Source organism: Eubalaena glacialis, chromosome 7, assembly GCF_028564815.1.
Source record: "Eubalaena glacialis isolate mEubGla1 chromosome 7, mEubGla1.1.hap2.+ XY, whole genome shotgun sequence".
Taxonomy (NCBI): domain Eukaryota; kingdom Metazoa; phylum Chordata; class Mammalia; order Artiodactyla; family Balaenidae; genus Eubalaena; species Eubalaena glacialis.
In genome coordinates, this window is record NC_083722.1 from 59,686,795 (window position 1) to 59,700,190 (window position 13,396).

Below are 13,396 nucleotides of genomic sequence, written 5' to 3' on the forward strand. Positions count from 1 at the left end.
TGGGTTCTGGCGTGGTGATGCTGTCTTGGTTCTGTGAAGTCTTAAAACAGGTGTTATTTCTTGTCCAGCTTTACTGCTTGTCCTTAGCCAGAGAGTTGGTCCAAACTCCCCCAGTCCACTACTGTCAGAAGTTGAATATTAGAAACAAAGTTACCTATGGTCCTTTGGATCCTAAAACAGATATAGTATTTGTTTCTTAACAACATCTTCACCTCTTTCTAGCTGTGTAACAGCTAGACTTTGGCAATCCAAATTTTGTGCATCCCATAGATAGATAGTCACAATCTCAGTATTTTATTTACTTGGAGAATATGGAATATTCTTGGAGAGTCATCTTATTTTAAAATCCTGGTGACAGTTTGATTAGAGTACCAAGTGTCTGCTTTTGTTGAATTGGGTTTCAGTGAAAGCTGAAGCTAATGAGATTGAATGAAAACTCAAGATCAAGTGGCAGCCAGACTGACTGACTGTGACAACAGTGCATTGTAACCTCAGCACACTATCAATCATAATTATTCAAACAAGCCAGATAGATGAAACCTCATCTCTCTCTTCTAACAAAACTAGATTAACGTGAATCAGAGCTCAGGCTTGTATCCTGCTGAAGGAAAAAATACATACTTTGTATCTTTTAATGTATATTATATATAAACATATAATCTATGTTTTTTTAATGTTTTTATGGCCCTAGCTATTTATGAGGAAGTTGGGCATTAGTCAAGCTTCTGTTACCTTCCTTCTGCCAGGAATGTGAAAAACACACTTGTCAGTGAGCAAACCTCCCATTTCCTATCTATCTATCTTTGGTCTACACAGAATTAACTTTTAGATCTGTAATCTGTTGATTTAATTTTTGTGTATGACTTGAGGTGTGAGTTTTATTTATTCAGTTGGGCCAACACCATTTGTTGAAAAGACCTATTTCTCCCATTTAATTGGCCTTTGTAGAAAATAAACTGACCAAAATTCTCTATTTTGTTTCATCAATCTGTGTGTGTCCTCAACACCAGTATCACACTGATTGATTAACTGTAGCTTTTCAGTACGTCTTGAACTCAACTCAGGTAATGTGAGTTCTACACCCTTGTTCAATGACTTTTAATATTTACCCTGAGACCACAGGCATACACTGGGTATCTTGGGCAAACGAGGATGTGTTGTCACCCAACCTGCAGCTGACATAGGATTAATATCCAGACTGGGTAAAGAACGCTTAGGAAAAAACACATGATTTTGATTAGTCCTTAACAGAAGAAACCAAATAGGAAATAAATATATGAAAAGGAACATACCCACCAGGGTTAGCTAAAATGTGCAAATACGTGAGAGGATGTACAAAAACAAACGTGTATATTGCTGGTGAGAACTTAACTGCTCAGCATTAGCTGATGCAACTGAAGATGCATATCCCCATGTCCCAGCAATTCTAAGTCTGTCAGAAGTAGCTAAGGTAAACTGATTGATAGCAGTATGTTCATATAATGGAATAGTATTGAAGGAAAAAGAATGAACTACATTGATAAGGAATAACATTGGTGATCTTAAAAACAATTTGAGTTCAAAAGCCAGACCAAAGGATATATAACATGATTCCATTTATATACAGTTCAAAAACAGGCAACTATGTATCATTTAGGGATGTATACATAGTGTTAAAGCTATAAAGCAAACCAGGCTGTGATTCACCCACAAAGTTGGATTAATGGTCAACTTTGTGGGGGTAGAGGGAGAATAATGGGGAATTTGACTAGGAACATGTAAGAACATTTTGGAGTGATAGCAATGTTTCTTTGGAGTTGGACTGTGGTTACATGTGTCTGCTTCTACTTCAAAATAATTCATTACACTGCACACTAGATTTTTGCACTGTGCTTATAACACACACATGAGAGCAAGGTTGCAGACTAGGAAGCTCCAGGCCATCATTCCTTCATGGAAACACTCAGAATAACAACAAACTAGAGACTGGCTAAAATACCATTATAAGGGCTCTGGAAAACAATCACTGGTCTACAGCACTGAACGAATGCCCAGTCAAGAAACAGTCACATTAAAAATAGTATGACATCTCACAGTGCTTTTATTCACCTTGGCCCCACCTCTCCACAGTGGCATGGTTGAGAGAAAGCAGCAGCCCAGCTCTCAATGACCTCTCCTAAATAGGAGGGAACAAAGCAGAACTCACCTGCAAAATTCTGATGTGTCTAGGACTGCCTGAAGAAAAAAAAACTTTTCGCCTAACTTGTTAGTCTCAGGGAAAAGTAGTATAGCTGGGGAAAGCTACAGAAAGAGGGAGGCACTGCTCATAAAATTAGAACAAGAAATGTTTAAATTTGTATGGAGACACAAAAGACCCCAAATAGCCAAAGCAATCTTGAGAAAAAATGGAGCTGAAGGAATCAGGCGCCCTTACTTCAGACTATACTACAAAGCTACAGTCATTAAGAAAGTATGGTACTGGCACAAAAACACAAATATAGATCAATGAAACAGGATAGAAAGCCCAGAAATAAACCCACACACCTATGGTCAATTAATCTACGACAAAGGAGGCAAGGCTACACGATGACAGTCTCTTCATTAAATGGTGCTGGGAAAACTGGACAGCTACATGTAGAACAATGAAATTAGAACACTCTTTAACACCATACACAAAAATAAACTCAAAATGGATTAAAGTTCTAAATGTAAGCAAGACCTGATACTATACAACTGAGGAAAACATAGGAAGAACACTCTGACATAAATCGCAGCAATATCTTTTTCAAGCTGTCTCCTAGAGTAATGGAAATAACAAAAATAAACAAATGGGACCTAATTAAACTCGAAAGCTTTTGCACAGCAAAGGAAACCATAAACAAAACGAAAAGACAACACCCAGAATGGGAGAAAATACTTGCAAATGATGTGAGAGATTAATCTCCAAAATCTACAAACAGCCCATGCAGCTCAATATCAACAAAACAACACAATCAAAAAATGGGCAAAAGACCGAAATAGACACTTCTGCATAGAAGACATACAGATGGCCAAGAGACACATGAAAAGATACTCAACATCGCTAATTATTAGAGAAGTGCAAATCAAAACTACAATATCACCTCACACCAGTCAGAATGGCCATCATCAAAAAGTCTACAAACAATAAATGCTGGAGAGAATATGGAGAAAAGGGAACCTTCCTACAGTGTTGGTGGGAATGTAAATTGGTACAACCACTATGGAGAAGAAGGTTCCTCAAAAAACTAAAAATAGAGTTGCCATATGATCCAGCAATCCCACTCCTGGTCGTACATCCGGAGAAGACTCTAATTCAAAAAGATACATGCACCCCAATATTCATAAAGAAGATGTGGTACATATATACAGTGGAATACTACTCAGCCATAAAAAAGAATGAAATAATGCCATTTGCAGCAACATGGATGGACCTGGAGATGATCATACTAAGCGAAGGAAGCCAGAAAGAGAAAGACAAATATCATATGATATCGCTTATATGAAAAACCAAAAAAAAAAAAAAAATACAAATGAACTTCTGTATGAAACAGATTCACAGACTTAGAAAACAAACTTATGGTTACCAAAGGGAAAAAGCAGGGGGGATAAATTGGGAGTTTGGGATTGACAGATGCACACTACTATATTTAGAAGGGATGACCAACGGGGACCTACTTCACAGCAAAGGAACTCTGCTAGATGTTGTATAGTAATCTAGATGGGAAAAGAATTTGAAAAGGAATAGATATATGTATAACTGAATCACTTTGCTGTACACCTGAAACTAACACAACATTATTAATCAACTGTACTGCAATTAAAAAGAAGGCGGCGGCTGCAGGGAGACTACAGACCTGGAGATGCCTGGGCAAGAAATTATGGATAGAGGAACAAGAGAATATCTAAGGTCCTGAGAAGAAGCTGAAGGGAAACTCTCTGAAGAATTAAGATATGTAAAAAATAGTCATGTGTAAGGGGGAATCAAAAATGGCACATAGCCCCAGGCAAGACACATGTCCAGAAAAGACCTTAGAGAACCTTAAGCCTCCACGCTGGGCTGATCCCAAGGCTCAGACACCTTTCACATCAGTGAAGGTCTTCCCTGGGGTGCAGCAATGAAAACACTGGGAGAGACGGTTATTTTTTCAAATGCCCAATTTTCAACAAAATATCACAAGGCATACAAAAAAAAACAGAAAAACATGGCCCATGCAGAGGAAGAAAATAATGTAACAGCAACCGTCCTTAAGAAATAGGCATCAGATGTATTAGACAAAAACTTTAAACCAACTGTCTTAAATATGCTCACAGAAATAAAGGAAAACACAAAGGACTAAAGTAACTCAAGAAAACACACAGTATCCACTAAGCTAGAAATAATCTTTTTAGAAAAACTCAAATTCTGGAACTGAAACAAATAAGATGAAAAGTTGGGTAGAGTGCTTTAACAGGAAGAAGAAAAAGTCATGAAGACAGGTCAATTGAAGTTATTAGGTCTCAAGAGACAAAAAAACAAAAAACTGCAGAAATGTGAAGAGCCCACAGGACACCATTAAATGGACTGATATACATTATGGGAGTCCCAGAAGGAAGAGAGAGAAATGGCCCATGTGATTTGAAGAAATAATGGCAGAAAACTTCCCAAATTTGATGAAAGACATGACTACAAATTCAAGGAACTCAACAAATGTCAAGTATGTTAAACCCAAAGGAACCCACAGACCACACTGAGACACCTTATAATCAAACTGTTGAAAGCCAAAAGCTAAGAAAATCTTGAAAGCAGCAAGAGAAAAGTGACTTGTCACATAAAAGCCATCCTCAATAAGATTATCAGTGGACTTATCAGAAATTTTGAAGGCCATGAGGCAGTAGGAATACACATTTAAAGTGCTAAAAGAAAAAAAAAAGTAAACCAAAAATTCTATACCTTTCAACACTGCCCTTCAAAAATGAAGGAGAAATTAAGAGCTTTCCAGATAAACAAAAGCTGAGAGAGTTCATTACCACTACACAAAGTCATTTTTTAAGTTGAAGTGAAAAGCTTTAGACAATAACTCAAAGCTATAAAAATATAAAGGTAAATACATGGAGAAATATGAAAACCAATACAATTTTGTATAATTTTATAACTTATTTTATGTGATTTAAAAGACAGGCACATAAAAATAACCATAGACCTGTTAATGGGTACACAATATGCAAAAATGTAATTTGTGACATCAATAAAAAGGGGTGAAGCTTTTAACTAAAGCTTTTAACTAAAGGATTAGTTTTTTTATGTGATTGAAGTTAAGTTGGTATTAATTTAAAATAGATTGTTATAACTTTAGGATGTTATGTGTAATCCCTTTTAACTAAAGGATTAGTTTATGTGATTGAAGTTAAGTTGGTATTAATTTAAAATAGATTGTTATAACTTTAGGATGTTATGTGTAATCCCTCTAATAACCACAAGTGAAATGATTATAGAATAAAGACAAAAGAAAATGAGAGGGAATCAAAATGTATCACTAGAAAAAAATCAACTAAATTCAAAGGAAGACTATAATGAAGAAAATGCAGGACAATAAAGCTATAAGACACACAGAAAACAAATAAAATGGCAAAAGTAAGTCCTTATCAGTAATTACTTTAAATGTAAATACATTAAATTCTCCAATCAAAAGACATAAACTGGCAGAATGGATTTTAAAACAAGGTCCAACTGTATGCGCTCTATAAGAGACTCACTTTAGATCTAAGAACACGGTGTACATTCAAAGTCAAAGGATGGGGAAAATATTTCATGCAAAGAGTGACCAAGGAGAGCAAGGGTGGTTAGATTAATATCAGGCAAACTAAACTTTAAGTCAAAAACTTACAAGACACAGGGACAGTATATATTGATAAAAGAGTCAATTCACTAAGAAGATATAACTATTATAACCATACATCCACCAAACATCAAAGCTCCAAAATGTATGAAGCAAACATTTACAGAATTGAAGGGGAAATAGCTCTACAATAATAGTAGGAGATTTCAATACCCCACTATCAATAGATAAAAACAACAAGACAGGATCAATAAGGAAATAGAAGACTTGAACATCACTGTAGGCCAACTGGACTTAACATACCCACACAGATCACTCCACCAAACAGCAGAAGAATACACATTTTTCTCAAGCGTGCATGGGACATTCTCCAGGACAGACCCTATGTTAGCCCACAGAACAGTAAATTTTAAGACTGAAATCATACAAAGTATTTTTTCCAATCACAGTGCGACTAAATTAGAAATCAATAGTGGAAGGAAAGCTGAGAAATTCACTGATATGTGGAAATTAAACAACATACTCTTAACCAATGGATCAAAGAAGAGATCACAAGAGAAATTAGAACTTATCTAAAGACAAATGAAAATAAAAACACACACCAAAATGTACGGGATGCTGCAAAAAGCAGTGTTAAGGGGAAATATATAGCTATAATTACTTACATTTGCAAAGCTCACAAATCAACAACCTTTGAACCTTAAGAAACAAATGAGCTAAACAAAACTAAACCCACAGCTAACAGAAGGAAGGAAATAACAGAAGATTAGCATAAAGGTAAATAAAGTAGAGAAAACAGACAAAGTCTCACACTTCCTGATTTCAAAACTTACTGCAAAAGTAATCAAAACTGTGGTACTGGCATAAAATCACACATAGACCAATGGAATAGACTAGGGAGTCCAGGAATTGTCAAATGGTTTTTGATAAGACAATGGGGAAAAGAGTCTTTTCAACAAATGGTCCTAGGAAAACAGTATATCGATATGCAAAGCAATAAAGTTGGACACTTACCTAACACCATATACAAAAATTCACTTAAACTGGATCAAAAACCTAAACATCAGAGCTAAAACTGAAACTCTTCGAAGAAAACATAGGGGGAAAGCTCATGAAATTAGATTTGGCAATAATTTCTTGGATATGACAACAAAAGCATAAGCTATTTAAAAAAATGGACTTCATCAAAGTTAAATACTTTTGTATATCAAAGGACACTATCAACAGTGAAAAAGCAACCCACAGAACGGGAGAAAATAATCTGCAAATCATATATATATATGGAACTCCTACAACTCAACACATAAAGCAACCCAATTAGAAAATGTGCAAAGGACTTGAATAGACATTTCTCCAAAGAAGATATACAAATGGCCAATAAACATATCACTAATCATTAGAGGAATGCAAATTAAAGCCACAGTGAGATAGCTTTTCACACCCATTAGGATGATTGTTGTAAAAAAAACAAAAAAGAGAAAATAACAAGTGTTGGGGAGGATATGGAGGAAATCAAACCCTTGTGCATTGCTGGTGGGATTGCCAAATGGTGTACTCACTGTAGAAAACAGTATGGCAGGTCCTCAAAAAATTAAATGTGGAATTTTCATATGATATAACACTATACACACACACACACACACACACACACACACACCCCTGAAAGAATTAAAAGCAGGGACTCAGAGATACTTGCACTCCCATGCGCATTGCAGCATTATGCACAATAGCCAAAAGATGGAAACAACCCAAATGTTCATCGACAGGTAAACAAAATGTGGTGTGTCTGTATGTGCGTGTGTGTGTGTGTGTGTGTGTGTGTGTGTGTGTGTGTATATATATATATATATATATATATATATATATTCCTCTTAGAGGAAAACATAGGAAGAACACTCTTTGACATAAATCACAGCAAGATCTTTTTTTTTTTTTTTTTGCAAGATCTTTTTTGATCCACCTCCTAGAGTAATGGAAATAAAAACAAAAATAAACAAATGGGACCTAATGAAACTTAAAAGCTTTTGCAAAGCAAAGGAAACTACAAACAAGACGAAAAGACAACCCTCAGAATGGGAAAAAATATTTGCAAACAAATCAACGGACAATGGATTAATCTCCAAAATGTATAAACAGCTCATGCAGCTCAATATTTAAAAAACAAACAACCCAATCCAAAAATGGGCAGAAGACCTAAATAGACATTTCTCCAAAGAAGACATACAGATGGCCAAGAAGCACATGTAAAGCTGGTCAACATCACTAATTATTAGAGAAATGCAAATCAAAAGTACAATGAGGTATCACCTCACACCAGTTAGAATGGGTATCATCAGAAAATCTACGAACAACAAATCCTGGAGAGGGTGTGGAGAAAAAGGAACCCTCTTGCACTGTTGGTGGGAATGTAAATTGATACAGCCACTGTGGAGAACAGTACGGAGGTTCCTTAAAAACTAAAAATAGAACTACCATACGACCCAGCAATCCCGCTACTGGGCGTATACCCAGAGAAAACCATAATTCAAAAAGACACATGTACCCCAATGTTCATTGCAGCACTATTTACAATAGCCAGGTCATGGAAGCAACCTAAATGCCCATCGACAGATGAATGAATAAAGAAGATGTGGTACAAATATACAATGGAATATTACTCAGCCATAAAAAGGAATGAAATTGGGTCATTTGTAGAGACGTGGATGGACCTAGAGACTGTCATACAGACTGAAGTAAGTCAGAAAGAGAAAAACAAGTATCATATATTAACGCATATATGTGGAACCTAGAAAAATGGTACAGTTGAACCAGTTTGCAGGGCAGAAATAGAGACACAGATGTAGAGAACAAACGTATGGACACCAAGGGGGGAAACTGGCGGGGGGGTGGTGTGGTGAATTGGGAGATTGGGATTGACATATATACACTAATATGTATAAAATGGATAACTAATAAGAACCTGCTATGTAAAAAAATAAATAAAATTAAAAAATTAAAAAAAAAATAAAGCCAAGAGGATGATTACTCCAGGAGTCAAGACAGTGTTACCTCTGGGGTCCAGGAGGGGAATTTTGTAGGAGCACAATTTTGTCGGGGCACAAAGGTGGCTTTTAAGGTATGAACAAGCAGGTTTCTTTCCCTAAGCAGTGGGTACATGGGTGTTTATAATTATTCTTGGAACAGTATTATGTTTCATGTACATCTTTTTTATATGGTATTTCACAATTTTTAAAAAGGCAAAATGAACCCTCCCTCCAAAAAAAAAAAGTGACCCTTCATTTTTTACTACCCAGATGGTTTATACTCTGGTATAAGACTGGAAAATTTAAAAACACCACAGTGATTACTTTTCCGTCTTCTCACTGAGGATTTTCTTCTCAAAATAGCATCTATTCCACTTTCCCTCTCAGAAATAAAATGGTTCCAAACACTTTACTCTCCCGGATGTTTTAAGACGACGGACTGGAACAAGCCTACATTATGGTTTTGCCTGGTAAGTCACTTCTCTCAAAACAAGACTATTCACTATATGTGACCTTATGACCTTGTCACAAAATATCCATACATGATGTTTTGATGAAAATATGATTGCTGTTCACATCAAATTAACACTAATCAATAAAATTTGAGTTCATTCAGAGCCACCAATTCCAACAGAACTTTGGAATCCCTAAAAATAAAATACAGACACACAGATAAGTATAGTATTTAATCGAAATATATTTGTCTAATATCTACAAAGTGTGAACAATTGGTCTTAAGAAAGCAGACAAAAGGCACAAAATTAGAATTACTACAGAGAAGCATTCATGCTACTGGATTGTATAAATATTCTCATTAGAGTGGCACAGTAAAAAATAAATTAAGCATTGAGCAAAGATCAAATACTTCATTTTCTCCTTGCTTTATATTCTGGTCATGTCTTGACCTCATTTGTAAAGGCTGAAGACTGAAACTGAACTGAAACCATGAAACACTTATGCAGGCTTTATGGATGTCTTAATCACAGTGGTTTCCTTGCAGAACTCGGGTCAAACGAGAGGTGCACTTTAAAAAAAATCCACAGGATATTCTCTTCTCTTTCCCCAAACGAAATATAAGATTGAGGCTGTGGTGGTGCATGTTTGTATATGCATGCGTGTATTTCATTTCTAAAGCCCTTTTTTCAAGATAAAAGTAGTGCAGTCTCCATATGACTTGTTTTCTACCATGAAAGAAGCAGCTTCTGAAAATTGTATGACTAGAGCTTTGAGCATGAGAAATTACCAGAAAGCTTCTGGGGCAAGGAGATGCGAGGAACATTCCAAGGTAGGCCTGGCTCTAGGCTCTCCCAGGGGTGCTCCATCCCAGAAGGCTCTGGCATAAACCTTTAACAGTTTCCTGCCCGCTCCCCATCCAGCAGGAAATGGCAGTTGATCTGTCTTGCATATGGACAAACAAATGTTGACTTGGGAGGGGAGTGGGAAGCACAGCGATAATTCTGAAATGACAGCCACCTTCTACCAGACGGACAGCAGTAGGGCCACGCCAGTTCACCTTTGTTTGGACAGGAGTTGTCAATTGGAGAATACTTTGTGAGTGCAAAAGTATTTGGCAAAGTGAAAAGTAGAAAACTTCAAACCTCATTGATAAAAAGGAGCTCATAATTACCCACTTCAATATTGGTAAGTGCACTATTTACATGTGTAATAATATCCAGCAGACATAGCGCATGCGTGTGAACATACAGTGTGCCGAGAGCTTGCACACACACGTGTGTGCACACGCATGCCCCAAATGGCTCTTGAATAAATTCAATCCCATAGTAGAGTCTGGGGGTGCATTTTTCACAGTACATAATTTCTCTCTCAGGTACCATGTCTTGAATGCTATCAAGAGGTCTCAGGGAATACCAGCAGAACCTTGATACTGTACCACTTTAATTCCTACAAAAACAGGACCATTTCTGAAAGCTCTGCATCTCCACCCATTAGTGTGCCTTCCAAAGCGGATTGTAGTATACCCAGCCGTCACCCTGCAAGAGAGAGGAGGACACACATCATTACATGGAGACCTGTCGGCGAGGCAAGGGGAGAAGCAAGGGTATCCCCTGCTGCACTAGTAACACACAGTACTGGTTACCATCTATCTGTTCAGGACCACCAACCTGTGTGCCTGCCTCTCCTGATGTCTCACAGCCAAGCCATGCTGGTGGTCTCACCACCCCTCCTCAGCCCGGCTGCTTTTTAGAGCCCATGGGATCTTCATATCTGGCATTTTGGAAGCAAACCCCACAAAATGACCAAAATAACGAGGGGGAGGGCTTTGCTGGTTTACATCAAGAAGATTAGTTGGCCAAAAAAAAAAAAAAGGCCTTTGAAACAGGGGGACAGGAGAAAAAAGAGGGTAGTTGGACAAACGGACAGGGAAGAGAAAAGACAAGGGCCTGAATAGGAGGAATCTGCCCAAACCAGTGATTTTTACCACCCACCAGCCTGGAGGGGAGTGCCCAACAACGGGCACACGCAAGGCAGCAGTCAAAAGACATTAGCACACACAGGAGAGGACAGCAGTCAAATACCAGTGAGGAAAAGGCAAGAATCAAAATGGTATGCAATCCGGTGCTAGACTAGAGGGATGTACTGAATGGTAATCATGCTGGTGCTGGGATGATTTGTATTCTTTAAATATCCTCAAGCTTCCTGTTATAAACAGACTGGCTTTTCTTACACCCTATGGGAGGAAAACAATGTTTTTTGGTTGTTGTCATTTTACTTTTTAATGTGCAACTTTCCACACAAGCCAGGCAACCTAGTTGTCTCAGAGAGACCAGATCCAGCAGAAGGATCCTTGGGGGATTCTGTGATGGTTAATTTTATGTGTTGCCTGGCCCCGGATTAAACATTGTTTCTGAGCACAGGGGAGGGGGCGGTGTTTCCAGATGAGGGTAGCATTTGAATTGGTGGGTGGAGTAATGTAGATATCCCACCCCCATGAGGGTGGGCGTCATGCAATCTGCCCAGGGCCTGAATGGAACAAAAGGTGGAGGAAGCAGGAATCAGCCCTTTCTTTCCTGCCTCACTGTTGAGTTGGCACCTCATCCTGACTTCTGCCCTCGGCTGGGATTCACACTATCGGCTCCCCTGGGTCTCGGGCCTTTGGACTGAATCATACCACTGGCTTTCCTGTGGTTCCACCTTGCAAACCACAGATCCCATGGCTTTTCGGCCTCCACAATCTCATAATAAATCTATTTAAATTTCTATCTTCTGTTGGTTCTGTGCTGTTTCTCTGGAGAACCCTAATACAGAGTCACCTCCCCTGGGCAAGGCCTCCAGACAGGGATACACTCAGAGTCTCCCCAAGCAGGCTTCCTGTCTGAACCAGCATCTGACCTTGACATCTGTGCTCAGCCCATGGCCCTAGTTCCCGCCTCTAGGAGACACGTGGCTGCTTCCTGCTCCAGACCAGAAGCCCACCTCAAGGTCACTAACTCTCCCCGCAGACCTCCAGCTCCACGGAGCCATCCTTCCAAGGAGCAGAAGACAGACACCAGCAGTGCCTAGGCAAGGAGAGCCCAGACAGATTTCAACTGGCCCTTAGTGTTTAAATTTTTAAAAATTCCTTGACACCAGGTGAATATCAGATCTCATAAAAATTCTGATTTCTGGCTTCTCTTGAAGAACCAGGCCATCAGCCTGTGACGGCCTGGAGGTCAGTGGCATCCACCCTTTTAGATACGGACCCTGGGTCTGCCCCGCCCTCACCAGCCTGTTTCTCTCATTGATGCTGCCAGGCTCCCGACCAGCCTGTCTTAAAAATTGTGGCTCCTACACTTTTGTCATTCCCAATTCTGTTCTCAGAATGCTGCCCGGCTGTGCCACAAACAACTGGGCACAGGGCGCCTTGCCCAGCGGGTGGGCAGTCGGGGGGGGGGTCCCCTTCCAACACCACTTCCAGCAGCAGCGCGGGGACGCGGACCCCCGCGGGCCTCCCCGGCACGTGCATCCTCCATTGGGCCCCTGGGAGGCAAAGCTCTGAAAGGGTGCTGTCATCGAGAAGGTTCCAACCCACCCAGGTGTGGAGCTGGGCTGGGAGGGGCTTCCCGACTAATTTGCTACTGAAGGCAGAGTAGCAGGACTGTGGTCTTTGTGAAGCAGGACGCCGCCAGAGCCGCAGCCCCACTCCGTGCCTCCCCGCGGGTGGGTGTGCCCCCTGATGGGAGAGCCTGGGGAGCAGCAGGCGCCCATGGGACCGCCTGGCGCCGCTGGAGCCACGGCCACCATGCCCAGGCCTCCCAGGCCCTCCCTGCCTGTCCGGCGGCCGCGATAGGGGACAGCCCGTCCTCCCCGCCCAGGACGCCCCATAGGGTCACCTCCTGGATGAAATACTTGGGCCGCCAGGGCGTGTGGAGGTTCTCCCGCTTCCGCTCCTCTGCACGCTGCTTCTCCTCCAGCCGCCGCTTTTGCTCGGTGGCGGCGTCGATGTCCCCCAGCCGCAAGCATCGGGTCACCTCCCGCCAGAGGTTCCTGGGGGGGGGGGTCATTGGGGACAGGAAACAGTCAGGCAGGGCCAGCAGCCTGAGGCTGCGGTCCTGGGCG

The 13,396-nt window shown here is 40.2% G+C and overlaps 1 protein-coding gene across 6 annotated transcripts in view; it reads right to left on the minus strand.

Annotated features, from left to right (window-relative positions):
- Positions 1-9,636: 9,636 nt before the first annotated feature.
- Positions 9,637-13,396, minus strand: part of OSBPL10 (oxysterol binding protein like 10) — a 383,779-nt gene continuing 380,019 nt past the window's right edge. For all 6 annotated transcript variants that reach the window (XM_061196454.1, XM_061196459.1, XM_061196460.1 and 3 more), the window contains 2 exons: positions 13,171-13,324; positions 9,637-10,830 (listed from right to left, as the gene is read on the minus strand). In XM_061196454.1, the coding sequence (XP_061052437.1) occupies positions 10,786-10,830; positions 13,171-13,324 (199 nt within the window). In that variant the 3' untranslated portion in view covers positions 9,637-10,785. The remainder of the gene's footprint in view (positions 10,831-13,170; positions 13,325-13,396) is intronic.